This window comes from Copadichromis virginalis, linkage group LG9 (genome assembly GCF_057382275.1).
Source record: "Copadichromis virginalis isolate Kocher_CV1m ecotype Utaka linkage group LG9, C_Virginalis_male_GT1.1, whole genome shotgun sequence".
Lineage (NCBI taxonomy): Eukaryota > Metazoa > Chordata > Actinopteri > Cichliformes > Cichlidae > Copadichromis > Copadichromis virginalis.
Window position 1 is genome coordinate 28,874,475 of NC_140626.1, and position 26,568 is coordinate 28,901,042.

The 26,568-nt window shown below is 38.8% G+C and overlaps 3 protein-coding genes across 12 annotated transcripts in view; 2 read left to right on the top strand and 1 right to left on the bottom strand.

Annotated features, from left to right (window-relative positions):
• The window catches only part of relch (RAB11 binding and LisH domain, coiled-coil and HEAT repeat containing), a 37,992-nt gene extending 28,494 nt beyond the window's left edge, over positions 1-9,498 (bottom strand). For 4 of the 8 annotated variants that reach the window (XM_085468630.1, XM_085468629.1, XM_085468627.1 and 1 more), the window contains exons 1-7: positions 8,972-9,497; positions 3,951-4,040; positions 1,240-1,311; positions 1,048-1,103; positions 810-923; positions 383-577; positions 86-180 (exon numbers count right to left, since the gene is read on the bottom strand). In XM_085468630.1, coding sequence (XP_085324756.1) covers positions 86-180; positions 383-577; positions 810-923; positions 1,048-1,103; positions 1,240-1,311; positions 3,951-4,040; positions 8,972-9,425 — 1,076 coding nt within the window. In that variant the 5' untranslated portion in view covers positions 9,426-9,497. Of the gene's footprint in view, positions 1-85; positions 181-382; positions 578-809; positions 924-1,047; positions 1,104-1,239; positions 1,312-3,950; positions 4,041-8,971 lie in introns of all 8 variants that reach the window. The other 4 variants (XM_085468633.1, XM_085468631.1, XM_085468628.1 and 1 more) reach the window with 3 other exon arrangements.
• A 30-nt stretch (positions 9,499-9,528) lies between these two features.
• pign (phosphatidylinositol glycan anchor biosynthesis, class N) lies at positions 9,529-22,125 on the top strand. Of its 3 annotated transcripts, none has more exons than XM_085468635.1 (29): positions 9,529-9,568; positions 10,488-10,806; positions 10,952-11,073; positions 11,223-11,321; positions 11,419-11,525; positions 11,762-11,886; positions 12,053-12,183; positions 12,280-12,399; positions 12,505-12,545; positions 12,650-12,709; positions 12,801-12,893; positions 13,023-13,078; positions 14,876-14,954; positions 15,208-15,390; positions 15,495-15,634; positions 16,006-16,105; positions 16,235-16,327; positions 16,669-16,760; positions 17,221-17,326; positions 17,410-17,518; positions 17,670-17,772; positions 17,871-17,973; positions 19,618-19,704; positions 19,942-19,997; positions 20,233-20,308; positions 20,666-20,739; positions 21,030-21,072; positions 21,182-21,234; positions 21,338-22,125. In XM_085468635.1, exons 2-29 carry the CDS (start codon positions 10,580-10,582, stop codon positions 21,459-21,461), a joined length of 2,802 nt encoding a protein of 933 aa, XP_085324761.1. In that variant the 5' UTR covers positions 9,529-9,568; positions 10,488-10,579; the 3' UTR covers positions 21,462-22,125. The 3 variants fall into 3 exon arrangements, with proteins under 3 accessions (XP_085324761.1, XP_085324760.1, XP_085324762.1); XM_085468634.1 differs by having other exon boundaries at positions 9,566-10,181; XM_085468636.1 differs by having other exon boundaries at positions 9,566-10,181; positions 10,539-10,806.
• Positions 22,126-23,817: 1,692 nt separating this feature from the next.
• gpr141 (G protein-coupled receptor 141) lies at positions 23,818-26,404 on the top strand. Its single transcript, XM_085468640.1, has 2 exons — positions 23,818-24,208; positions 24,655-26,404. Exon 2 carries the CDS (start codon positions 24,656-24,658, stop codon positions 25,568-25,570), a length of 915 nt encoding a protein of 304 aa, XP_085324766.1. The 5' UTR covers positions 23,818-24,208; position 24,655; the 3' UTR covers positions 25,571-26,404.
• Positions 26,405-26,568: the final 164 nt, after the last annotated feature.

Genomic DNA, 26,568 nt, shown 5'->3' on the forward strand with positions numbered 1-26,568 from the left:
TGTTGGAAACCTTGTCAGGATCAAAGACTTCAGAGTTTTTCAAAAAGAATAGTATACGAGCACAGACATGCACTCAAGCACACACCATTGCAGTTTCTTTATCTGCTCTGCTAGGTTCTGCTTCTCATTATTGAGGAGGCTTATCTGGTACTCCAACTCTTGCACGACTTCTGTCTGCTGCTAAAGAGAAGAAAAAAAACATAATGCAGACAAATTACAAACTCAGCTCAAGAGCCGGAGCTCTGAAGTCACAACTTCTTCAGATTTAACTGAAAGAGAAAAATCACTTTGCGTTTAGTTTCACAGCCTTTTCTCAATGAATCTCTCTGGTACTAGAAGGAATACAAAGCAATAAAACAGGTTCAACTCAGCGTACACACACCTGTTGTGAAAGGTCAGGCTTCTTTAGTGGATCTTGGGCAATGCAGTTTCCAGGAAGATCGACAAAATCCACTCCAACTGACACATCAGCTGTGTCCCGAGGAGAAGGGAGGGGGGTGCCACAGCTTCTGTAGAGCTGCAACAGGTCAGGGGGTTTGGGGATGTTGAGGCCAACATCATCCCACAACTCAAAGTCCTGGGAAGAAACATAAAGCAAAGCAGTTTAGTAATTGTCATTTGTGTCAGGCATGGGCTCTTCCTTTGCATTACACAATTATGTGCAAGTACAAGTTTAAATTATTCATACTACCTTCAGTACTTTCTTATGAATTAGGATGTTTTTTGTTTTTTTTTTTTTGTTGAAAAGGAGACAGACCTAATTTTAAAAATAAAAGACTAACTCCAGTTAGGCATTTACCATCCTTTACCTGATCATCATTTTCATCAGAGAAGGTGATGGATGAGAGTTTGTATTCATTTTTCAATAAATACTCATTCACAAGGAAGTTTAAGGCTCTTTTCTCCAGTGGGCGGATAGGCTCCTGAGGCAGAGAAGAACAAGGTCGATCACGGCAATGTTCTCACAAAGGTTTAAAGGGACACATTCGTTCATTCTTCACTCATTTCACCACAAAGGAAAAATTAGAAAGCTTGTAAATCCCCCACCTGAATTTCAGGGCTTGACTTGTAGTTTTTTCTCTCCTGAGAGGGCACTTCACTCTCTGAGAAATTGAGAATATATGAGATAAATTTGAAAGGATGCTGAGCATCACTCACCAAAAGGAATTCTCTGACAAAAAGAGAGAAAGCTGTAACAAAAAGGGTTCAGGTGGAGAAGAAGTTAAAAGTGCGCCACACCTGCTGCCTGAGTCAAGTTGGCGCGCAGAGCCTGAATGGTCTCCTTTGCTTTCCGTAGCTCAAACTCCAGCACTGGACAGGAAGTGACAACACACACAGGAAGTGCATCCAACCAAAGACAGGGAACAAACAAATAAAACAGATGGGTATGAAAAACCAAACAATGACACAAAAGATTAAAAAGTCATAAAAACAAAACAAAAAAGGATGCATGCAAATCATGGGTCTAAGGAACGCATGCAGCAGAGGACTATGGTAAAGCTGGCAAGATGTTTCTTGGACAGGTGTGTTTTCTGCATTGAGACGCAGCTCAATGATAGAATTTCCTGCCCTTGTTTTCCTCTCATTAATACTTAACAAATGGAAGTCCAAATTTACCTACATTGTAGCTGAGAGGCAAATAAATCCATTCAGGCTACTAAAATGTATCCTTGATAAACTAGGAGCTGTCTGACACAGGTTTTTATAAGTAATAAGTAATTTAGACATTTTAATTCAAGCCACTCAAGGGACAGCCAATGCTCAAATGTTTTGTTCTTAAGAGATAAGACCATCACACTATGAACACCACAACATAAAGCTATTTCAGCTAACAGACAAAACGTGAGTTTGGCATTCTTTGCTAGGTTACCGATTTAGACTCGTCTTTCTTGACTTTGACTTTGCAAAACAAATAAAAAAAATAAAAAAAACATAACACGATCAAGCCAATCATAGAAACTCGAGGAAGCTGTTTCTGGCATCTTATATACTATCAGAAGGAGCAGAAGGTATTATTTATAAAAATGTTTATTTTTAATCTGTAAGTAAAAATGGTAAATGCTAGATTCATACTGATTTCTTCTTTAAAGAACACACAAGGTCTTAAGACATGTTAGATTAAAAACACACGCAAAAAGTAATAAGCAATGGAGCAGGAAAACTATGTTGCATAGCTGTGCACTGAAAAATCTGCAATTTGGTCCGTCTCTTGTTTCCCCAACATGTGTCACTTAAGGTTTAAGGCTGCTGTTGGTTTCACACTTCTTTATAGCGTGAAACCAGGTTTCACGCTATAAAGAAGAGCTTAAAAAAAACAAAACAAAAAAAAACAACAAAAAGCCGAAAAACATTTTCAGGAAACAGTCTGAATTTCCATATAAAGGTCAAAGCCAATTTCTGAGCATTAAAAAATAGTAAATTTCTGCCAGAGGAAACCGAGTTACCATTCAGACCTTCCTAGCAGATCAAGTGCACAGGATGCAAACGCAACAAAATGGAAAACCAAGAACTGAATAACGGGAAGAGAAGGAAAAATAAATAAATAAAAGCAAAAAGCTAGACTGGATGGAGTGACTTGTCCAGTATTTTACTGGGGTTTGATCAACGTCAACGGAGAAAGCCAGAAAACCCAGAGTCAGACAGCTGGGGGCAGGGCTCTTACAAGAAGAACAAGTTGAGCGGAATGAGAGTGGGGATGTTTCAAAAGTAAAGAGAGAGGAAGGGAAACATGTCAATTTGGTAGAAAGGGCAGTGTGTGAATAGTCATTTTTAAAAATGACGCATAATTTGGAGGTGTGAGGTGGAACCAACATCTCTGCTGCATGGTTTTAACTGGGCCCTTACTTCATGTCATCGTTTTTCTCAACTGATAAAAGCCCCAAACCAGAAGCAAGCGTTTCCCGCATTTACATTATTGGTGCATTAACTGGCGTTACCCAAGACTTTACCATCAGAATGCAACATACACATTTAAATTAAATGACATTTATATTCATAGGACAATCTATATGCCATCCCCCATCCCATCATGCTCTACAATCTATTTCTCACCCTTAATATTCATGTACAGTGGAAGGGAAAACAAATTTAATGTAAAAAAACAAACAAAAATACACAACATAATCCACCACTTTAACAGTTTAGGCACAGTTTAGGCACAGTTTTGGGACACACACTTACACACACTTACTTTTAAAATGTGTGGATGGCTGCAGAAAACTGTTACTAGCTTTAACCCTTATAATCTAGCAGACTTCTCATGGCTAAACATTAATGTCTTCATCTTGAGGATTGTGAAACTACAAAATTAAAACCAGAAGGGGATTTGGTTAATACACATAGTCCCTGCCTGATCCCATTTTGCGTTCGGCATTCTACATAAATATCAAAGGCTTACTCATTTATTTTTTCCTTTAGTCCACGGCATAAAAATGCTCACCACACAACACCTGAAAAAAGGCAATATGCCAGTAAATGAACACCTGTTCTTAAACCCAATGGTGTGATGACACATCATTGGCGTCAGGAGGAGCTGTTAATGTGTTTAGCTAAAACTATCAGACTGTGTGTCACGAATGAGCCATTGAGAGGGGAGGGCGGGGGAGAGTGCGCTTTTTAAATAATGCTGATACATGTTTGGTACCAAAAATACCACAGACTGGTTTTGCTGTGTGACGGTTCGTGAGAGGAGGCACAAAGACCTCAATGAACTTAAAAGAGAAAAATGTGACTAATTTATCCCTAATAAAGCAGGACTGACAGAAACACATTTGTGTTATTAAGCAGAGTTTATTTATTACTGGTCATCGTTGTTATTAAAGCAGCTTTTAGATTTCATTTTGCCATATTCCACGGCGCTCCCATTCAGTCATTGTCTACTCTCCCGATCTTTTATCCCCAGTGTAAGCTAGGCCTCTTGTTTTGAGCCCTGACCGTATGGTTCATCTTACCTGCCACCCGTTCGTCTGTCTCTCGGTTACCGTCATCTGAGTAACGAGCAAAGTCCAGAGAGTCTAAGGTGCTGATGCTGCCTGCTCGATCTGAACAAAAACACAGACACAGAGACAGAAGTGAGACAAGTATACACCTGCATAACCATACAGCTAAATGATTGCACTCCCCAAGAGCTCACAGTTGAAAAATTTAACTGTGCAGCCTACATGGTGCTCTATAGATTCTTCTCTATGAAATAATAGGATCAGCTTCAGTGTGGTAAAACCCACTTCCAAACTATTAATTCCACCAACTATACACAAGGGTAGGCAGGTGCTAAGAGAAGGAACATAAAGGTGATAAATAAGCACACTCTTTGCTCATATTTCACTGGGCTAGGCTGCTCTGATAGCTAAGACAATGGTGTTGGCTTTCTTTCCACAGCAACGCAAGTGTGAGATTGGCCTGTTTGTTCTCTGATATCAAGATACAGTACAATGTCAAGTCATATGTGACCTTGTTGGCCTGAAAGACCAAAAAAAAAAAAAAAAAAAAAAAAAAAAAAGCTGTGTGAGTAATTTAGCTGAATTAGCAAATCATTTCCACTCATTAAGTTATAACTTGTATTATAAACTTTGATCATATTACTACTTTGGATTGTTAAAATCCTCTAGAGTTTAAAAAAATAAAAAATAAAAAAGACTGAGGAAAACTTAGATATCAAAGGAAAAAAAAAAAAAACAGCATGTATTTCCCTTTGTAGACAAGTAATGTATTTCACTAATATTTCTTTTTCTGTTACATATAAGGTTTGTCTATATAAGCGTATACAATATTTTATGTCATGTTCAAATTCACGACCATGCAACTTTATGATATAGTGACAGTGTTTCTCCAATGTCTGTCTACACAAGTGTCATTGTTCTGCCAAGTTGATGTCAGGCAAACTAATTTTCCTGCATAGAAAGCTTCCAAACATGTTTACTTCCTGATGATGTGTGAGGACATTTGTTGTTAGTAGCTGCAATCCATCTGGCAAAACAGTGAGTAATAGAGTTTGCAGGTGTGCGTGCATGAACGGAGCAAAAGAAAAAACAAAAAAGTAATTTGATAATGTGAGGGGGCATTTGCAGATGTCCTTTGTGTACATGTCTGATGTGCAAAAAAAAAAAAAAAAAAAAAAAAAAAAAACCAAGCCTGGTTGACCTTTCATTTCCTTGACAGATTTGACACTTCAGTCTGTCACCACCTCCCTTTATTCAACCCCAGCTGATTATACAACACCTAAGCGCACACAGATGATTGTCTTTCTACTTGCCAAAACAGAAAACGCTAAAAGATATAAACTGAAAGCTAAGGTACACGAGTTTACATCAGGGCCTAGGAGCTGATATTGATGAATGGTCAGGAGGAAGCCAACAGGCACTTTTAATTTAATGGGAAGGTTTTTGGCAAGACTGATTTAAACTGTGGTTATAAATATGGGATGAAAAAGTGGAGCACAAATTATAAGTGAATCACAGACAAGCACACAAACCTACACAAGATCAAATATCTTAGGTCTTAAGAAAATAAGCCTTTTTTGTCTGGCAGCAGATCATTTTATTTACGTCAGTGTGTATGTATGTCTGTATGCATGTATGTGAATAAATGATGATGATTTCTTATTGAGATTTTACCACTGATTCTGTTTATCTTAATATTTTCAACTCAAACTAACAGAATAAAGCCATTTGAGGCACAGTTTCCAGTACAAAATTACTATGTCAAGTCAGGATTTCCTATTCCTAAGCATGTTATCATTTCAATCGCTTTGCATAGTATTAGAAAAAAAAATCAAATATATGTTCATGTTTACTGTGTGAATTCATACAATACAGCAATATACTCCTATTGACAGGTTACATTAGAGTGCAGCACACTGAAAATGTAGTTTGGCGATTTCAGACTAGGACAGCACATAAATTGTGGTCACAAATGATCTAGAACTGATAATGTGAAGCTTCTATTTAACCTATTTAAAGAATACAAAAGTTCCTGCAACGATTACAAATAAACAGTTGCCTGTCTAGCAAGAGGTGAAGAGAGAATCCTGCAAAATTCATTGCAGCAAATTAGCAAGGTGGTGGGAGATGGCATGCTGTGTCATGTGCCCTAGAGCAACAGCTGCAGATGCAGCTTGTAACACAGTCATTATCCACACACATGCTCACTGCTGATTCACAGTCACAAGTTTTGTTTTTTTTATTTGCAATCACCACACCAATTACATTTCAGATTCATCAGAGATTTGTTACTTCGTCAGAGAGATTTTGTTTTAAATTCTAGCCTGTATCACATATCTAAAAAAAAAAATATATATATATATATATATATATATATATATATATATATATATATATATATATATATATATATATATATATATATATATATATATATATATATATATATATATATATATATTTTAATTAATTATAGCACTATATGGATGAAACCTATCCAAGGAAACTATCACACTCTCTACTGTATGCTGCAGGTACAATATCCATCTTTTCATTAACTTCAGACTTGATAACAGGCATCAGAATCTATGGACCAAATTTATTTCAACACAATAAGTCATCATAAACTAGACATTATTTTATTTATAGTGTTTACAATCATAAGGATCACAAAGTCAGAAACCACTGAAGGGGATTTGTTTAAAAACAAACAACAACAAAACAAACAAAACACACACGAGAAATTGGCTGTTGAAATAGCAAGCTGTTCTGTCAATGTAGAAAAAGAAAGCAGACATCCAAACAGTATCCCTCCTTCTTTAGCAACAAGAGCAACTTAAGTAAATCCTAATGTTGCAATGTGGCAGAGAAATTCTCCCACATGAAAAGAAAGATAATTGCAGAGATCACATGAGGTCTGGACTATCAGCTATGCTAGGATGAAAAATGACATGGCCTTCAGCAAAGTCTGTCCCTCATATCAACTCATTGTTACAGGCTACAGGCTTGTAGATTACACCACTTCTCTATGATGTTCCTGTCACAAGCACAACAGGGGAGGTGTCAGGTCCTTTCAAACTCATGGTCTTACCGTGTTCCAAACCTTTTGGGAAATAGGAGATACTAAAAGACACACATCCTATAGTGGTTTGTGTTTACTGCTGTAGCCTTAAGGCATAGATACAGGGGCAGAATTTAATTATAAAGGTTGAACAGATTGAAAAAAAAAGACAAGGAATATGACTAGCTGCCGTTTGCAATCTGGAAAAGCCAGACTGAGGCCAGCTACCAAGACACACGCCTAAAACTATACTCTGGTTTTCTGAGATCTTAGGCAATGTTCATTGCCACTGCATACAAAATAGTTGTGTCTGGTTTTAACATTTATTTATATGAATCCCTCAGCTGGAAAACTGCCAAATGCTTCTACAGTAAAAATACATAATTTAGCCTTGTTCCATAATTTGAAAAAGTCAAAATTACATTTGCAGTGCAGCTTCAATGACATGCTGCAAAAAGCCATAGCCATTCAGTCTGGCACACTGATAAAAATCCTTTCATTCGTGAGGGCAATGTCTCGAATGAATGACTAAACTCACCCTACAAAAACATCTTAAAACCGTGATATAAAATCAGTCAGCCTTGATTTTGAGTGCATGTTTCACTGCCAAATAGATATTGGAAGAAGACTTTTTTTCTCTCCCCCCCTGCTAATTTCAAACAGTCAAGTAGACAAACACACCCACTGGTGTGACATGGCACTTTCTATTCAAGATACAATCTGTTTTCACCAAAACACACTAACAGAAAAAAAAGCACCTCATTTTCAGTGGAAGGGAGATTTATTTCTGTTAATTAGTGTGGTGAACAATGAATGTAGGTGTAACATAATTCAATTTACTACCTATAAGCTTCCTAATCTATCACACATCTAAAATTATAGAATTATAAGATTATAAATTCTATTAATGAAGTCTACAATGAATTCATGAAGTAAATACAATAATAAATGTTGAGTCAACACATTTCTAAATGTTAGACCAATATATTTTCATCTGGTCATTTTTTAATGCTAATGGTCTATCATTGTAGCCAATTTGCTAATCCTTTAATGTCAAGACATTATGCTGAGTGCAAATACATTCACTTGACTCACTGGTATGAAGTGGGGCCACAACAAATGTTTTTGCTGCTATTTAACAAGATTTAACTCTTTAGTTACTGCTTCTACTATAGCAGGTGCTGTTTATTTGTGGATGAGGCTGTGACCATGGGTACCATTTGCATAGCAGGTCTGCCTAAGGTCCTTGCTGCCAGACTCTTCAACTGCTGTGTTGGTGCATGGTGATTAATGAAAATGAGTCTTGTAAATGGATTAGGGTGCAACAGATGTACACATTTTACATAATAACATTTTATCTCCCTAGCTGGGTAGACGCAACCTGTGTAGAGCAACACAACCATTTACAAGACACTTTGCTCCTGGACCAGATGATACAGCTTCAAACTAATTCAGAAAGCCTGAAGCCTGTTTTATCATTATTACAAGACTGTAGAATTCTCCTTCGTTCAAATGTGCTATTTGAGCAATACTGTGGTTCAGGGAAAGGCAAAAGCTGTTCGTACAGGCACCCGCTTCTTCTCCTTCCTCTCTTTTGTTTTCTATAGCCGATATTGACCTCTGACCTCTGACGGGTGTTTTCCTACAGGGCTAAATTACACTTGGGCGATCACTACAGGTCACCAGCATTATTACGCTACCAGTATTTATCTTTCAGTGAGTAGTTAATGTTTAATGCCTTGTCACAACTCTGTGTTAGTCTGTCATCTCACGACTGACCCACAAAACCCAATAGCTGGCTGCGGCCCTGGAGCTGAAGAGCAGGTGCAGCAAACAGATCTCAAGCTATCGTAGCCAATGATTAAAGCTAACGTTAGCCAGCTGATGGGCTAACTCTGTTTCATACAACATCAATACAGAGCTAGCGAACAGCTACATATGTAGCACTAAGAGAGCAGCTAACGACACTTACTCAGTGGTCCTCCAGGTCCGAGTACCTGGTCTTTGGCAGGTGGAGTACCGCTCTGTCGTTCGAAGTTGCCAGGGTTGGAGAAATAATCCCTCAGCCGGGGGAGCTCTCTGCCTGCTTCCAGCAGTTCGGTGTGAAACTCCAAGGCCGTGAGGATGTATTGGTCCCGCAATAACTGGGCAGCGATGACATCTACAGATACCCGCGTCTCGGCGCTGCCTGCCATAGCGGAGGTGGCGGCGGCCGACGCCGAGATGCCCTCACCGCTGGGGCTCGTCCGGTTGCTAGACAGCAGGAGCGACGGAGGCTCTGCGTCTGCAGGCGGAGAGAAAGGATTGCCTGGCGGTGGTCCTGGCGCCCCGTCACTCGGACTCCGCTCTGTGTCAACTGTTTCGTTAGGGCGCCGTTCGGCCTCTTCTTCAGAATCACTGAGATTAAATGGGTTCACCGACGCCATTTTTGCCCTAAAGAGATTTTTTTTTTTTAAAGCTAGCTAAGCTAATCACACCCGCTGCTTCCTGAATGGATATTAGGTTAGCTAAGGTTTGGTAGGTGGAAGAGGAGGAAGAAGAAGAAATGCGAAGCTACGATTGGTCAAATGTAAGAGACGCTACTCCCAAAGCCCGCCCCTTTTATGGAATACTGGAAAAGTATTGGGTACATTTGATGTAGAGAGGAAAACTAGGCAGGGCACATTTGACAGCTGATAGCAATTGCTAGCTACTATGCTGTCAAAAAAAAGCTGCGCTCAAACCATTTCTATTAAAAATGCACTTCACTGCAAACAAAACAAATAAATAAGGGCTGCTTATTTTTTATTACATTTCGTAATAGGTAAACTTGAAGTGAATCGTTTAATTTAAACTACACTACCCACAATGCAGCTACAAACCACTACGTCAACACACAACGTCAAAAACGAGTGACAACAAGGAAGTGAATGCTCATGCTGCCTGAATTTCTTGTAGTAATCTTCTTAAACAGGGAGACATTTGGTTTTAGGTTGATCTTTTTTTAGGTTGAGCTGTCTGGTTCTCTGAGCATGTTCTTGGCGATCTACGAAGTGACAATGGAAGCTAAAGCAGTGTGAATCTATGAACTTGTAGTAGTAGTAGTAATAGTAGTAGTAGATAGGTTGGTCACTCACTCATTCATTCTTTAACGGAACATTATTCCCGTTTTTATGATCAAAATCCGCAGACGTTACATGCAGGTAAGACTCTTTTCATGGCCTGTTTTTCTAAGTTACTTTCTTGTTACCAGTGGTAAGTTGGCTGGACCATTAAAATATTCCGAATTAAACATTAAAGCCTTTTTTTAACGTTGCTTAATGGCATATGGTGAATGAAGGATTAAGCTGCTCTTAAGACCGCATACTTTGGCTTAACAAGCCTATATTATTCTGAAACCTTCTAATGCCCCTTCTATTGGCTTTAACTTCTTAATCCTGATTGCAAATGCAGGCTGTGAGTTGTCTTCATTCTATTCCATTTTTTTTTTAAATTTTTCCTTCTTCTAGTCACCTCTTTTCACTTCCAAGTGAATTAAATCTACCCTGCTTGTCCTCAAGTAAACCCTCAGTTGTTCCTCGGTGTGGCTTTGGCACCCAAAATGAGGATGATCACCTTCTTTGTGATTGGGCTGACAGTCCACGTGGTCTTCTTCATCTCTATCTTTGATATCTACTTCACCTCTCCTCTGGTCCATGGCATGACACCCCACTCCACACCCCTGGAACCCCCTGCTTCCAGACTGGTGTTAGTGGTGGCCGATGGTCTCAGAGCAGACAGTCTCTTCACCCTGCTCCCTAATGGCTCATCCAGGACACCATACCTGAGGTCAGGAAACCAATACAAAGAAATAAATTTTGATGTGGAGTTTGGGTCTGTTTAATTATTCTTGTAAGGTGATGCCATTTTTACAGCATGTCTTTTCATTCCCCCTGTTTGCATAAGCATATGTGCTTCTGTTTCCATATTTCAGGAGTATAATAGAGGACAAGGGGACCTGGGGTGTGTCACACACACGTGTGCCTACCGAGTCTCGGCCCGGTCACGTTGCTCTCATTGCTGGCTTCTATGAGGATGTTAGTGCAGTTGCTAAAGGTGTGTGCATGATGGTTTTTGTTTTTTGTTTTTTTTGTTGTTTTTTACATGGTAGGAAGAGAAATGCTCAGCGACTTGGAGAGATTACTCTCTATTGTATGTGTTTCTCTGTGGCATTCTACTGTGACCATTTATGTGCTTGTTTTCAGGCTGGAAGGAAAATCCTGTAGAATTTGACTCTGTGTTTAATGAGAGCAGACACACCTGGTGCTGGGGCAGCCCTGATATCCTACCTATGTTTGCCAAAGGTACACAAGCATCACAAACAGAACCATTAATCTACACAATAGAAAAAAAACATTAAATCACATATCTGAGCAAACATGTTTCCTTTGGTTATTTCAGGCGCTAGTGGGGACCATGTGTATACCCACACATACCCGGCAGTGGAGGAGGACTTTGCCTCCACAGATGCATCCAAGCTAGACAGCTGGGTGTTCACTCAAGTCAAAGTATGTAGTGGAAGTATTAGCATAAAAAAATATTTTATGATTGATCTATTGATATTAACTACAGGTTTACCCACAAAAACACATTTTATAAAGACTGTGTTTTATGTGTATTATGTGTGTCATGTGTCATGCAGTGAAATATAACCCAACTTGGAGTCATTGCAGAATTTCATTTACAGAATTGATCCACATGGATTTCCTGAATAAGCCTAAAATTATTTAATATTTTTCAACAGTCCTTCTTTAAGTCTGCACAGTCTAACTCCACTCTGAAGGCCAGCCTATGGGAGGATAAAAATGTCTTCTTCCTGCATCTGCTTGGAATTGACACTAATGGACATGCTCACAGACCAATGTCGCAGTAAGTAGTTAACCTTGTATTAAGAGCTGCTGATTTTTTATTTTTTTTATTTTTTAACCTTTGGGCAGTTGTGCAGTGGTTCTTAGTCGTGTTAACAAATTCATCCAAATAAGCATTCTCTCATCCAGCTGCATCTTTGTCTTCTATTTTGTCTTTTTTCCCCCAGAGAATACCTAGACAATATTGGTCTAGTAGATGCAGGTGTAGCTGAAGTGGTGTCTATAATAGAGGACTTCTTCGACAATGATGGCAGAACAGCCTATGTGTTTACCTCTGACCACGGCATGACAAACTGGGGTAAACTTGTTTGTGTATCTAAATGTTTTGCTGCCTGCTAGCGAGTTTTCTATTACAGTTTTCTATTTTGGCATGTTTGTGTGCGTTTGTCTCCAGGTTCCCACGGTGCGGGCCATCCTTCTGAAACGCTAACCCCTTTAGTGGCGTGGGGAGCTGGGGTTCAGAAAGCCAAGGGAGCCACAGAACCCCAACCATACAATGATGGGTTCCTACAAGGTACGTTCAAACACTTTTTTTTTTAAGATTTAAATTTACAACCGATACCCTCCAGTTTGTCTGTTTTACTTTGTCTAAATGATTGTCCTGGTTTGTTTCTTTTAGACTGGAAACTGGAGCATCTTCGTAGAGTCGACGTCAGTCAGGTAAAGCTCATGGAAATTTAAACTTTTTAACAATTTCCTGTCATCAGTTGTATTAAAGTGTAATATTTGTGTGTCTTCGTTGTTTGTTTGGGTTTTTTTGGCAGGCTGACATTGCTCCGCTCATGGCTTCCCTCGTTGGTGTGCCTATTCCTGTTAACTCTGTTGTAAGTCAGAGACAAAATCAGCCATTTAATGGGAAATGTTCAATAATTTTTCAAGTCTTTGTTACATGTTTTGTCTGTATTTGTTTTTCAGGGCGTGTTACCTCTTCTCTACCTCAACAACAGTGAGCGGTTCATGGCTGAGAGCATGTACACTAATGCTATTCAAGTACTGGAGCAGTTCAAGGTATAACAGCATCTGCTTTGGCTAACAAAATGCTTATCAACTATCTGTCATGTCTTTTATTATTCTATATGACACTGTGATCTAAACTGATGGTAAAGCTGTGTTTTTACTGTGTGTGTTTATTTGTAGATGAAAATGATGCAGAAAAAGGAGACAACCTTATCTTTTCTCTTCACCCCATACCAGTACGTACAGTAACTAACTGATGTTTTTCTAACAAAAATCCAATCAGAAGAACATGAATTTGCTTTTCACCGTGGCCTGTTGTGTTTACTGTGACTTCATAGATAGTGTAAAGAGAATAGATTAAAAGAGTCATTTGCAAAGAATTAATTGGCAGAAACAAAAGTATTTGTAACGTAAATGCTGTGTTTTTATATCAATCCCATTTCCAGAAAAGTTGGGATATGTTCTAAAATGTTTTTAACCTCCAAACTCTTTCATGGCATGCATTTTTAATTTCTCTTAGCTATTTGGGCTGTTTGGGACCTGATGAATGTAAAAACAAAGAATTACCAATCTATTTTTTTTTTTTTTTTTTACTGATTTTTGTTTCTGAGAAAAATTAGATCCACATATGAAGACATTTGTTTTAAATTTTGATAGAACAGTAGCAGTATAACGTCCTCGTAAGTGGATATCAGGCCCTTGTAGAGCAAAATTTAGTATTTTTGTCTAGACAACCCAAAATGTGATGTCCACATATGTGGATGCCAGGTCCTAGGAAGTTAAAAAATACAAATCTGTGATATGTTAATTCACGTGAACATATATTCAAGTGACCAAAGTACAAAGATGTTGGAAGATTTCCTGACCTACTTAATTGTTTTTTGTAAATGTACCAAAATTTGAATTTGACAGGTGCAACACAGTAAACACAAAAGTTGGGATTGAGACATATTTACTGTTGTTTTTTTTTAACTGAGTGTTGTAGTTTTCCAGTTAGAAATTTTGTTCATTTTTACTTGGTTTAACCTGCGGTCATGTTGTCTGTAGGAAATAGATCCTAACAGGCAGCGCTCTGTGCCTCAGTCAGTGGTATCTACAGATGCAGCTCGCCCTGCTGTGGTCACTGATGCTCCTCTGTATCATCACAGATCCTTTTGCATTTTTCGCTGATAGCAATCTGGATAGTTGTTTTCATCATTGGCAAAGAGAACTCAGCGCTGTTTTCCAAAAACACAGAAATGTGGATTTATCTGTGCATAGCGCACAATGACACAGTCTTTCTGTCCTTCTGAGGTGAACCCTGACATAGAGAGCTCTATGCAACTGACATTTGACTTCCTCCTTCAATCATAATACAGTTTCAAGTTGCATTAGTGGATGTGGGTCTATGTTAAGTGACAGTGGTTTTCTGAAGTACTTCTGAGCCCCGGTGGCTATATTTATATTTATATATTTATATCACTGCAGCGTGACTGTTTCTAAGGCGGTGTAGCCTGAGGGCTCAAGCTGGTTTCAGTCTTGACCTTAGTGTGAGAAATGGTTTGAATTCTCTTAATCTTTTCATAGTGGTACATACTATAGATGTCTGAAGAAATTTCTTTGCAATAGTGCACTGAGAAATCTTTTCTTTTGAAATCTGGAGCAATTCTCTCATGAATAACACATAAGGAAATAAGGGATGAACCACAACCCACAAAGACTGAGTTTGTGGTGATTTCTAAATTTACCTTTACCCAATCAGTTACCCTGCTTAATCTGGTTCCTCTGAAGATATAAAGTTTTGGGGGGTTTTATTGCATTTTGGAAAAAATCCCAACGTTTCTGGAGACGGGGTTTGTACTTTCACAGTAAATTCTTTTGCTGACCCATTAAAAATCAGTCAATGTGACATTTAGATTAACTTCTGAGGTTATGCAGCACGAAGGCCAAGAATGTGTCCACTAACCAAACCACATATTCATGGCCGTATTTAAATTGCACACTTTCACACACTTCATCTGTTTTGCACCATCTTGCACCCTCTTTCTTCCCAGACTCCTGACTGAGTCAAAACAAGCAGAATTCACCCAGAAGGCCCGAATACTCATTCAGCTGGAGAAGTACGAGGATGCTGTGAGTATGGGGGGGTCTGTGGCTTTTAAATCTAATCATACTTTTACAATACGTGCAAAGCCAATTTCTAGATTTATTTTGATACTTTGATGAATTATTTAAACATTTACTGAACCTGTGTTCATAAACTAAAGTCTAACTTAAATGAACTACAGTAAATGCATTCTACATTATCGCTACTTTCTCCATCGTATGTTTTCTTCCGCTTAAGCAACAAATTAGGTTTTTGTCCCCCTATTTTGTCTCTTGTCAGATCTCTTTGTGCCAGTCTCTGATATCTCGCTCTCTGGAAGGCTTGGTTTACTACCACACCTACGACCGATTCTTCCTCGGTTGCAGTGTGGTGCTGGGATTTGTAGGCTGGACCTCATATGTCGTCTTAGTCATACTGAAGACTCACGCGAGTCTCAACAGACATCCTAATCTCACTAAACAGGTTAGGATATACAGTAGATTGTAATCCCTCAAGATGCCTTCCACCCAAACAAGTCTGCACAACCCGAATGTCTTGTTAAGTTGGTATTTTTCTCCTGTGTGCAGATTCCTGGCCGTAACTTGGCAAGGCTGTGCACGTGTGTGGCAGTGGTGATCACACTCTTCCTGCTTATTCAAAGAAGCCCCATAACCTACTATATTTACTGCCTGCTGCCTATCCCTGTGTGGTATTCTGTTCTGAAAGAGTAAGTAAAAGACACATTCAAAATAATGCAAACTGGATTTAAAAAATGTACAAAACAAGTTTGTTCAGATGCATTCAGTCAATTTACAATAATTTGTATATTTACTATAGTCACAGAACCCTGATATTAAAACACACGCAAAAGGATCACATCAGTCAGTGAATACAGCAGCTTTTCACTGGATCTAATTAGCCTCACACAGGCTTGTATGCACATCTGGCTCAGGTGGAGTGAAGTGCTAATTAGATCCTTTGAACTGGCGTTTTATGCATTCATGGTTCTCCTATGTAAAAGGGATAAAGAGATGTTTTATTCTTCATCTCATCCTTTTATGACAGGAAAAAGTAATCCCCTCAATGATCTATTTTTAGGTCTGGAACTCTGAGAGATTTGATTCAGACAGCCCCTTCTCTCCCACTGTGGAAATGTCTGGGCTATTTTGTGCTGGTGGCGTTTGGGATTGAGCTGCTGGTAGGTGTCTTTAAATCTGCTGTGTTAAAGGCATCCTTCTGCATAAGTGCACAAAATTTCACTTGTGTATCATTAACTGTAAGAAATAAACCTGGATGCTGCATGGCTGTTTATTTTTGCTGCCCCCAGGTGGTGAGCTTCTTCCATCGCGCCATGCTGACTGTAGGGCTGGCTGTTCTCTCTCTCTGGCCCTTCTTGTCGGGGCTTTTTGGCAAGGCTAAGGTAATTTACAGATTAGCCAGATAAAAGCAGGAAAATGTGTGTTATAGCTGTTTTTAATATCCATCCCTGTTTTGGTTATGGACAGCACTGTTTCTCCAATAATATATATATCTACATATATATATATATTATGAGTAAAAAGAGTTACAAAAAATGCCTAATCATTAATAAGAAATGTCTAGCCATTCTAATTCTTCTTATGTGTCTATAACTAGAGTGTTATTGGTACTGCTTGCCTAAAACAGTAGATAATTATAAAGGTAATTATTAAATATAGATACACAATGGTAAATGTGTCAAAGTGGAAGACAGCATTTCTTTTTGTCTCTGTTTCGGTGCAGTCACGCTCACTGAGCTGGCTTGTGGGCTGTCTGTGTCTAGCTGCTTTCCCCCTCATGCCTGTTGTGGGTAGAGAACCTAACATACATCTGGTGTGAGTACTTCCTTTATTTGTATATATTTATCTGAATATTTACCGCAATATCCTATCACGGAAAAAACTGAGAGCCCAATTCATGCCAGGTTAGGTAGGTGAGTTTCAGTAAATTAGAACATCTGCAAAACAGATCAGGAAGATAAAATGTGACTGGAATCTGCATCATATTAGTGATGCAAATATCCATCACAATATTCAAATATAAAACCCCCAAAAACTGTGGAGCCACGAGCATCCACCCCCAGTTAAAGGAAACTGAATAGACTTACTGTTAAAAGTTAAAGTCCCACGATGGTTACTTTCTCTATATATAAACAGACGGGAAATTTGAAAGTGGTACATTTGAAAACGAGGAATGATTAAACTGCTACACAATACCGTCTTTCCACAACGAGCTGTGTGTACAAACTATCCATGTTTTTGAAAGTACAGTAACACATCCTGTTTGTCAACTCAGTACCTGTGCAGGTCTGCTCGCTCTTTTCACCTCAGCTTGCTACCTCTGGTCATCTCGACGGAGGACACCGCTGCACCTCGGTGACAGACCACAGTTTGTCATACAGGTACATGTCACTGTGGGCATATGTGTTTTTGTGTGTGTTACTGCATTTGCTAATACTGATTAATTACCTGTCAAACCCGGCAGATGCTCCTTGTTGCTGTGTGTGCATACGTGCCATCCCTCACACACTCCAGCCTGCAACAGAAACAGGGCCTACCCCTTCTTAATCAGATCATAAGTTGGAGCACATTAGGTGGGTTGGTTGCAAGTGGCCACAAGATACTTGGGATCTAGAATGGTTTACTTTTTAAATATTGATCGCATACGTAAGCTATACCTCAAAAGACGTTAAAACATCATATCGCTGACACCCAAGTAACCTCTGACAACTCTTCTCTCTACAGCATCTTCTATATTTGTTCCTTTGCTGAGCTCAACACGACTTTTTCATCGACTCCTCAGCATATTCTTGTCTCTCACTTCCACCTACCTGCTGCTTAGCACTGGGTAGGACAACACATTGATGCTTTAGTTGTGTCTTGTGCAGAGTTGCACCACCGCAGCAAAGCTGTAAAATGATATTTCTATTTTTGTCTCCCTCACAGGTCAGAGGCTTTGTTCCCCCCTGTGTTATCCTGGTTAATGTTTGTGTGGATTAACATCGAACAGGAAGCCTTGCTTGCTCAGGGCATGTCTGGTAGGCAAGAGGTAGAGCCATTGTTTTTCCCTTTGTAATAGAAAACTTTTGCAAACCAAAAGCTTTGGGAAGCTATCATTTATGTATGTATTTAATTGTGAAGGTCATATTTTCCATTTTACTGATATAACTCCAATTCACAACGACAGCCACTTCACAGAGCTTTATATTGTAAGGTAAAAACCATACAATCTCAGAAAGAAAACCTCAGCAGTCAACTGACATGAGGAAGCACTCAGTAATCGTGGAAAGCAAGAACCCCCTTTTAACAGGAAGAGATGTCTGGCAGAACCAGGCTAAGGGAGAGGCTGTTTGCTATGAGCAGTTTGAGGATGAGGGGAAAGAGATGAGAATGAACAGAGCTTAGAGAGAACACAGAAAATTCAAATTGCAGGAAAGAAAAGACACAGGTCTTAAAGTCCATGTCTCATTGTGGCCGGGTTTACAGTAGAGGTGCAACGGATCACGGTTGATCCGAAATCCGAACTGATCCCACTCCACGGTTCGGTACGCACGTGATCCAAAGATTCGAAAAAGAAAAAAAAAGTATGTGTATGGTGCGCGTGGTCAGTCTGTCAAGCGGTAGTTATGGCCAGCGCTAGCGGTCCAAGTGGCAGAGCAAAGGAGTTTGCGGCATTTAAGCAGCCCTTTGCTGACCAATCCGACCGTGCTAAAGCTATTACAAAAGCTACTGGGGTGTTTAGTTGTGCAAAACAAGGGGTTTAAACTGTGATGAACGTGCTTGAGCCACGCTATGATATCTCGTTGCGCGTCCACTTCAGTGTGACAAGATCGTTCCAAGCATGTATGAGCAGGAGAAGTTTAAAGTTATGGCTGAACTGTCCCAGGCATCTTCTGTTGCTCAAACTACAAATGGGTGGACCTCCAGGGCAAAGGAAAGCCACGTGACCATGACCGCTCGTTATATCACAGCGGAGTGGCCCTGTACTGCCCTATAGATCACATTAGATTAGATGAAACTTTATCCCTCGGGTGGGTTCCTCCGGGAAATTCAGTTTCCAGTAGCACAGCACCCACAGAAGTTGCAGAATGTGAGCAGAAATATACCATATATATAAACACAGAGAATACAAAAGGGATAAAAAGAATAAATAGGAATAAGAATACAAGGGAACGGCACATTTCAAGTATTGTGAGTCTATTACACCGTTGGTTATTAACAAAAACTATTGCACAGTGAAAAGGCACTACAGCTTACTTGTTCGCCCCTCCTTTGTCCCCGTTTCCCCTCCCTCTCCCCTCCAGCGAGGAGTTAAACAGTTTGTTGGCGTGTGGGACAAAGGACTTTTTAAGTCTGCTGGTCCTTGACTTTGGGAGAAGCAACCTGTCACTGAACAGACTCCTCTGGTTGTTTATGGCCGTGTGCAGAGGATGCCCAGCATGGTCCATAATGTCCATATTGCACCTTAATTTGTTTTTATATAAGTGCGTGGAATGAGTCTTCAGTTGAATGTTTTTTAATAGGCAAAGTAAATGGCGAGTTGAATTTTTGTCTTTTTTTTTTTTTCTATTTTTGCTGATCCGAAAATTGATCCGATCCGTGACTTAAAACCGATCTGATCCGAACCGTGAGATTTTTGATCCGTTGCACCACTAGTTTACAGACATGCATGTTTTTTTTCTTTTTCCTCCAGTTATCCACCATCGATTTCTCTGCAAACATCGACATCACCAAGATTCGACAGCTGAAGCTGGATGACATCCGAAGGTCCTATTTTTTTGTATCCTTGTTAAGACCAGTCGCAAGTTCGCAACAATGTTAGTTCGCCGAAGCACAGAAGCGCATTGGGCTCATTAGAGTCTGTGGGTGATGTTCAGGCTGGATTTGATCAAATAAGATGTAGTATTAAAAATGTAATATAAAAGTTTTTTATGTTTAAAGTGTACAATCGGACAAAAAAAAATCAACTTGGTTCATTCTCACATTGGGCATTACCTTGACTTCACCTTTTCTTCAGGTATTTTTTATAATAACAGCATTTTTTGGCACAGGAAACATTGCGTCCATAAACAGGTATATGCATTATAGTATTTTTGTGTGAGTGTAAGAGTGTCATACAGGAAGGGGATAAGAAAAAAAAGTCAGTTCTGACAAATTTCTTTTCTATGCACTATATGTTTTGCACCAAACATAGAGTACGTTAGTGTGTATATTCTACAACACGAGGTCCATTTTCTTCTCTGAAAAGTTAAAGATTCTAGTCTGGTGTCTGTAGTCACTTTGTGTACTTCTGTTTCCCTTTGCCTAGTTTTGACCCAGCATCTGTTTATTGTTTCCTCACTGTTTTCAACCCTTTCATAATGGGAGGGTTGATGATGTGGAAGGTACTGTACTCTTAAACATTTCCTTTTTGTGATATGTATTGTGCTTCCCCAAAAGGGGAAGGAGTCTTGCACATTATGACAAGTCATGATCTATTCATATTCTGCTTGAGAAGTAAGCTTAAATACGGTTTAACCTGCCTTTCTTTTTCGCTCATGTTAATTTGTTTTAACAGCCATGACCTAGCCCATTAATTTCTGTATCTTTTTTTACATTTATTGTACGGAGAATTTAGGCAGACAGATTTGTAATAGAAATTTTTAGCATCATACGTCTAAACGAGTTTATATAATAATGTGTTTATTTCGAGTCATTTAATAGAATCCTGCATTTCCTTAAATTGTCATCTGTTCTTCCAGGTTATCATTCCATTCATCATAGTTATGTGTACATTTGAGACCATCCAAGTTGCAACACAGCTATCATCAAGGAGGTAACGCTTCGCTTCCTCATCTAAAATTATAAATTTAGTCTTTTAATTCTTGAATTAACTCTTTGAATTTGTTGGAAACGTTGAATCACTGATCTGATTCTGTCTGTAGAGTTAAAGTACGTTCTGTTTGCTTTGTTAGACATGACTCTTAAACCTTGAGGCATCTAAAATAACTATAGTAAATGGCCCAGGATCTTCTAGTTCCTCCTTCATTGTGCATGAAAAGGTTTAAATGCACTGACCAATGTGTGCTCCTTAATGTTTAAATCTCTCTTATTTTTATTTTGCAGTTTGTTCCTCATCGTCCTGGTTATCTCTGACTTGATGGCTCTGGTAATGCAGGTTTAATGTTGATCTTTTATAAAAGACTTTCTCTCGTCCACTGTTAAGCAAACTGCACATGAGGCTCAAATAGATTTTAACTCACTCTTGCTCTCCTCAGCATTTTTTCTTCATGGTGCAGGACTATGGCAGCTGGTTGGACATTGGCACAAGGTAATGAAACTTGGACATGCATTTAAAACCATGTCTTATCAATCTCTTGTTTGGGTGTCTGCGATGCATCGAAAACATGCTAAGCTTCCTCTGTCTTTTACAGCATTAGTCACTATGTGATAGTGATGTCAATGACGATCTTTCTCATGTTGCTGAGTGTGGTTACACATGTTCTCACTTCACAAAGACTCGTCCTGTGGAGGCAACGCAAGATGCACTTCCCCTAGTAAATGTTACCATGTGTCTTAAACACGATATTTATCAGTGTACCTATTTAACTGTCTTATTTCAGATATGTTTTATGTTTTGTCATATTGTTTTAATTTTTTTAATAGACAAAATGGAAAATAATCTTAGGAACCTAAATAATGCGATACTTTTTTTGCAGAGTGGCCTAAGACCTTTGCACAGTACTGTGTTGTGTTCTTTGGTACAAATGCACTCAGTCTTAGTTTCATTTGTGAATTTGTAATAGGCTGCTGCAAATATGACTGTGAATTGGGTTTTTGATGAGGGTGTTGATTTGCAACATAATACAATGGGACTGTACCTCAGTAAGAAAAAACTTTGGCCACATGTTGCTTGTCACATTTAAATATTTTACTCTGTACATGTTTCTCTGAAAGGGTTAAATCGTGTAAACAAATGAGGAAAAGCATTAGTAATGATAATTGATTTATGAAACGCATGCAAAAAGCAAACAAATGCTTTTGTGTGTGTTATTCTGCTTTTTCATGATTTCATGCTGCTACGATAAATGGTCTGGTGAAAGTATGTAACATGAGACTTCATAACGCTGCCTAAAATGTATGTTTCTTTAGTGTGAAAAGGGATGTTTTAACTTATTTTGACTACGTGTGTATCAATAAAACTGAAGGATTGGCGTGCAAACGTGTGTTTAAGAGAATTTAATTGTCGCGTGAAAACTTGAGTTGCAAATTGTTGACTTTTTCCATCATTTTAGACGTTTGGTTGTCTTCGCAACAGTGCATATTAGTAAAGATGACCTATTTAAACAAAATCAAAAATCAAACTGACAGGGAATTCTTAAGGAGTGACGAGAGGTTCTTTAACATCTAATGGAGTGTGGTGTCAACATCTCTGGCAGAATCAGGGCCAGGAAGGTGCAGAAGTTGGTGGGTAATTGTGCAAAAAGGCTGGGGCAACAGTTTTTAGGACAAGGGTTCTTTTTGCAATGAAAACAAACGATTGAACACTTTAATATTTGGCCCTCTATGCACTAGTAGTGCAGTAGAGCTACATTTGTTCAAAAATAGACATCAGTTGGACTTAAAGCTAACTAGAAAAAAATAAAAGATGAGGTAAATGTTCTTAAAATAAGCGCAAACCTAAATCAGAATATAACAGTATTAATTGTGGCAAAAGTGTAACTGAACAAATTCTATGTTTACTGTGTGCGGTTATACGCAGGATCAAATAAACCAACCTTTAAAAAACCATCGATGTTGGACAGCGTTGGTAGGTAAATGTTTGCAGCATGCACACTAAGCTTGTGGTCGGAGTGATGCGAAGGTGTTTTCCTGTTTAGTAAAGTGGACTGTGGTGTTAATTGGATCTTTTATGTTGACATCTTTGCAACTGTGGTGCAAAGTCAAAAGCTTATAAATTCCTATGATATTAGTTGGAATCACAATATACAATGTGCTGTATATGTCATATGACTTGTAACTTGTCTTTGCACTTTGTTGTTACTAAATAAATCTGTCAACATCACAGCTAGCATTACCACATCCTGACTAACTTCTCTTTTGAATAAGCAAGTAGATGACTTTGTCTAGCAAGTGCAAAAGCAAATGTTTCAAAGTTGTAACCAAATACTGCCTCTCTACAGCAGAGTGGTGTTAGGATGTGAGTGCAGACTTTCAGCTTTGTTTAATAACTGGTTTCAAAAAATAATTATTTACAAACCATTAACTGTTCTGAACTCTAGAACACCCCCCCACCACCCAGACATTGCCACATGCCATCACCCCTCCCTTGAGATTTTGCAGTCACCTTCAGCTTCTGCTTGTTTTGTGTTTTCACCCTTGTGAAAGTTTTGTATAAAAATGGCTGTAATTCCTAAAATATTAATGTAATACTTTGGCTAAACTTTTCTGGAAAAAAGCTGAAAGTCTGCACTATAATCACATCTTGATTGTTTGATATAAAATCCACTATGTTAGTGTACAGAGGCAGAATTTAGAAAAAAAAAAAACACAAACTGTGCCACACTCCAAATACTAGTGGACTTAACTGTGTTCTTCCAATCGACAACAAGTTGTTATCTTCCTAAGGTGTAAGAGATGCAAGAACATTAAAGTGAAAAAGTATAAACTTTTTTGTTTGACATGCATGCCTAATATGTTGCATTAATCTGTTGCTTTTGCGAATACTCTAATCATTTCACAGTGCTTTTAACTGTCTTTATCTACGGTCATCTGGTAAACCACACACAATTTTTTATACAGGACACAAGCACTACATTCCCCAAATTACTGAATTTCTTAATTTATTCAAAGTGGCATCCTACTACAACAACTTCTTATCGTCTATATTTCACTTTAAATGTCAAAGTGAAGAGTGCATTTAGAGAAAAATGAGGAAGTAAGCAACCCTGTGTTCCTGTGTGCTGACATGTGTTTACAGCAACCTCCTGTTTCTGACACAGTATGCAAAGTAGATGGTGGTTTTTTACAACACTCACACGCAGGCTCACAAAGGCTTCATTTTCAGAACCTTAACTTCCACCGAACGTTGGCAAACTTCCACTCTTACTCTCTCTCTCACACATGCGCGCATTCAAAGGCATATGCGCAAATGCACTCAACCAGAATCCGTTTTTTCTCAGCTTTTCTCTTCCTCTGCGACACTGTGAACATACCGCTGCTGGATATAATGTGATCTACTCCAGAGGACACACGCACACACAGAAGAGTACTCGGCATACAGTTCTTCACTGACCGAAGCGCAAGTAAGTTCACTGATAAACGATAGTATCTCTGGCTTGGACTTTGTGTTTTCTCATCATGTTCTTTCCAGTGTTGTGGTGCTCCTTTAATGGTTAATGTGGACCATATGGTGTCCTTCAGTGGTTCCATTATTGGTTAAATGGTCTATCTGTATTTCTTAATTCTTGAGATACCTTTTTTAGTTAGTCTTACTAACATGTTTGGTGTGTGACATAGCCACATGTTTTTAGTCTTGTTTCATCACCCGAAGACAAACAAGCCCTTAAAATACATTAAATCAGTCATTCTTATTTTTTTTCAATACAGCCTTGTGTTTTCTTTCTCTTTTTATAACACCCGTTTTTAATCATTTTTGGATACACTTCATTTCCACTAACTCTTCACACCTGCCTGTCTTCCTGTTCTAATGTCTCTTACTCTTTCTTACTCAATTTCCTCTTCTGTTTAGGATGACTTCGACATTAAATGGGACCACACTATCTCCAAACCAAAGTTCAACAATGACCACACCCTCAGTTTCAGAGAAAGATGAACTAGAAGAGTACCACACAGCCCTCTTGGTCATCTACACTGTGGTCCTGATCAGTGGTACAATTAGCCTTACCATGATGATGCGCATCATGAAATCCACCACAACTTCCACCACGTCAATTGCCGTACTCAACCTGATCTTCACTCACTTCATCTTCCTGCTAACGGTTCCCTTCAGAATCTACTATTACGCAGTTCATGAATGGGAGTTGAGCTATGAATGGTGTAAAATAACCAGCAGCATGATCCACATCCACATGTACATGTCTTTTGTCCTGTATGTGATTATCCTCATCACCCGTCTGTTGACGTTCTACAAGAAAGCTTGCCAGGTGGCGTCCTTTCACAGGATGCATGCATGCATTATCAGTTTTCTGGTGTGGATTATTGTGCTGATCACTGTCCCTTGCATCATCCATTTTAATTATGGCAAAGACCATGACAAAAATGCCACTCGTTGCTTCCAGTTTGGAAAATCTATAGAATCTGTTCTGATTTTGAACTACCTGACAAGCATATTGATTATAGTCATTGCCATTGTGTTGACAGCCTTCCAGGCCAATGTCCTATGGGTTTTATACAAGAAGCATCGGGAGGGATGCACCTTTCAGCAGGAGTTCGGAGCTCAGCTGAAGAGCCTGTGCTTTGCGCTAATCATGGTCATCTGCTTCATTCCCTACCACATTTTTCGACTGTCCTACTTAAACAATATAAAAGAATTAGAGGGTACAAATGAAATATTTCTGAGCATAACCACTTTTAACTGTTTGGACATGCTTACTTTCCTGGGGAGGAGGTCCTGTAACATGTGCTTTGTAGGAAAAGCTGCTTAAAAGCGGCTGGTACTGTGTTTGCTTCACTTTTTTTTATGCCTGTCAGGGTTCTGGTACAGTTCCATAAATTTAAACAATTTAATCTTATTGCTTTTGAAGTGTTTGAAATAGCATAAAAAATTATTAAAAAACAAATTTTATCATAAAAATTGCACATGAAAAAAAAAAAGACTGTGCAGACAACTGCGAATGACGCATAAACACTGGTTCTGATTATAAGCTTAGGTTCGACTTTCAGTTTCTAACAATAAATATTGACCTTAGTCAGACAAAACATTCCCTTAGTGGCTTATTTGGCTTCAAGTCTTTCAGATCACTTTACATTTGAACATAATTTAATATATACAGAGTTTCAAAAAATAAAACTGACAGACCCCTGACGATGTCCTTAGTTATGCTTTTGCACTTTTACAATTTTTGTACCATTGACTGACACACACACACACACACACACACACACACACACACACACACACACTTTTCAAGCTGTGCTTTTTTTTAACTATTACTGTTGTTATTACTATATATGTGTACTGTGTCACAGCAAGCCGTGTTTTTATTCATGAGAACATTTAAGGACTTTAAAACTGTCTTTTGATTTTATTTCCTAATGCAGGCGCTCTTGCAATTTGCTGGTTTGTGCTTATAATAGAAAGGCTTCATACTTGGAATTTATAATGTTAGACTATGAAATTGGAGATCTCAGGATATTGTTTCTGTAAATCTGTGTACAAGGACTCTAAGTGGAAGTGAATACTTTTTAACTGTATTTGCACTTAACAGTTAAATCCTGTGTACATAGCCGATGTGAAGAAGAGAAATAAATACTGTAAATTGTTATGTCTCCCCCATTATTTTGTGAAACATTATCTCAAACCTTTTTTGGGTCTCAGAGGGCACACACACCTACACACACACACAGACTCACACCTGGTGATCTTTTCCTTTTCAGTTTTATGGTCCTGGGTTACTGTTTAACATCCCCACCCTAGTTTGAG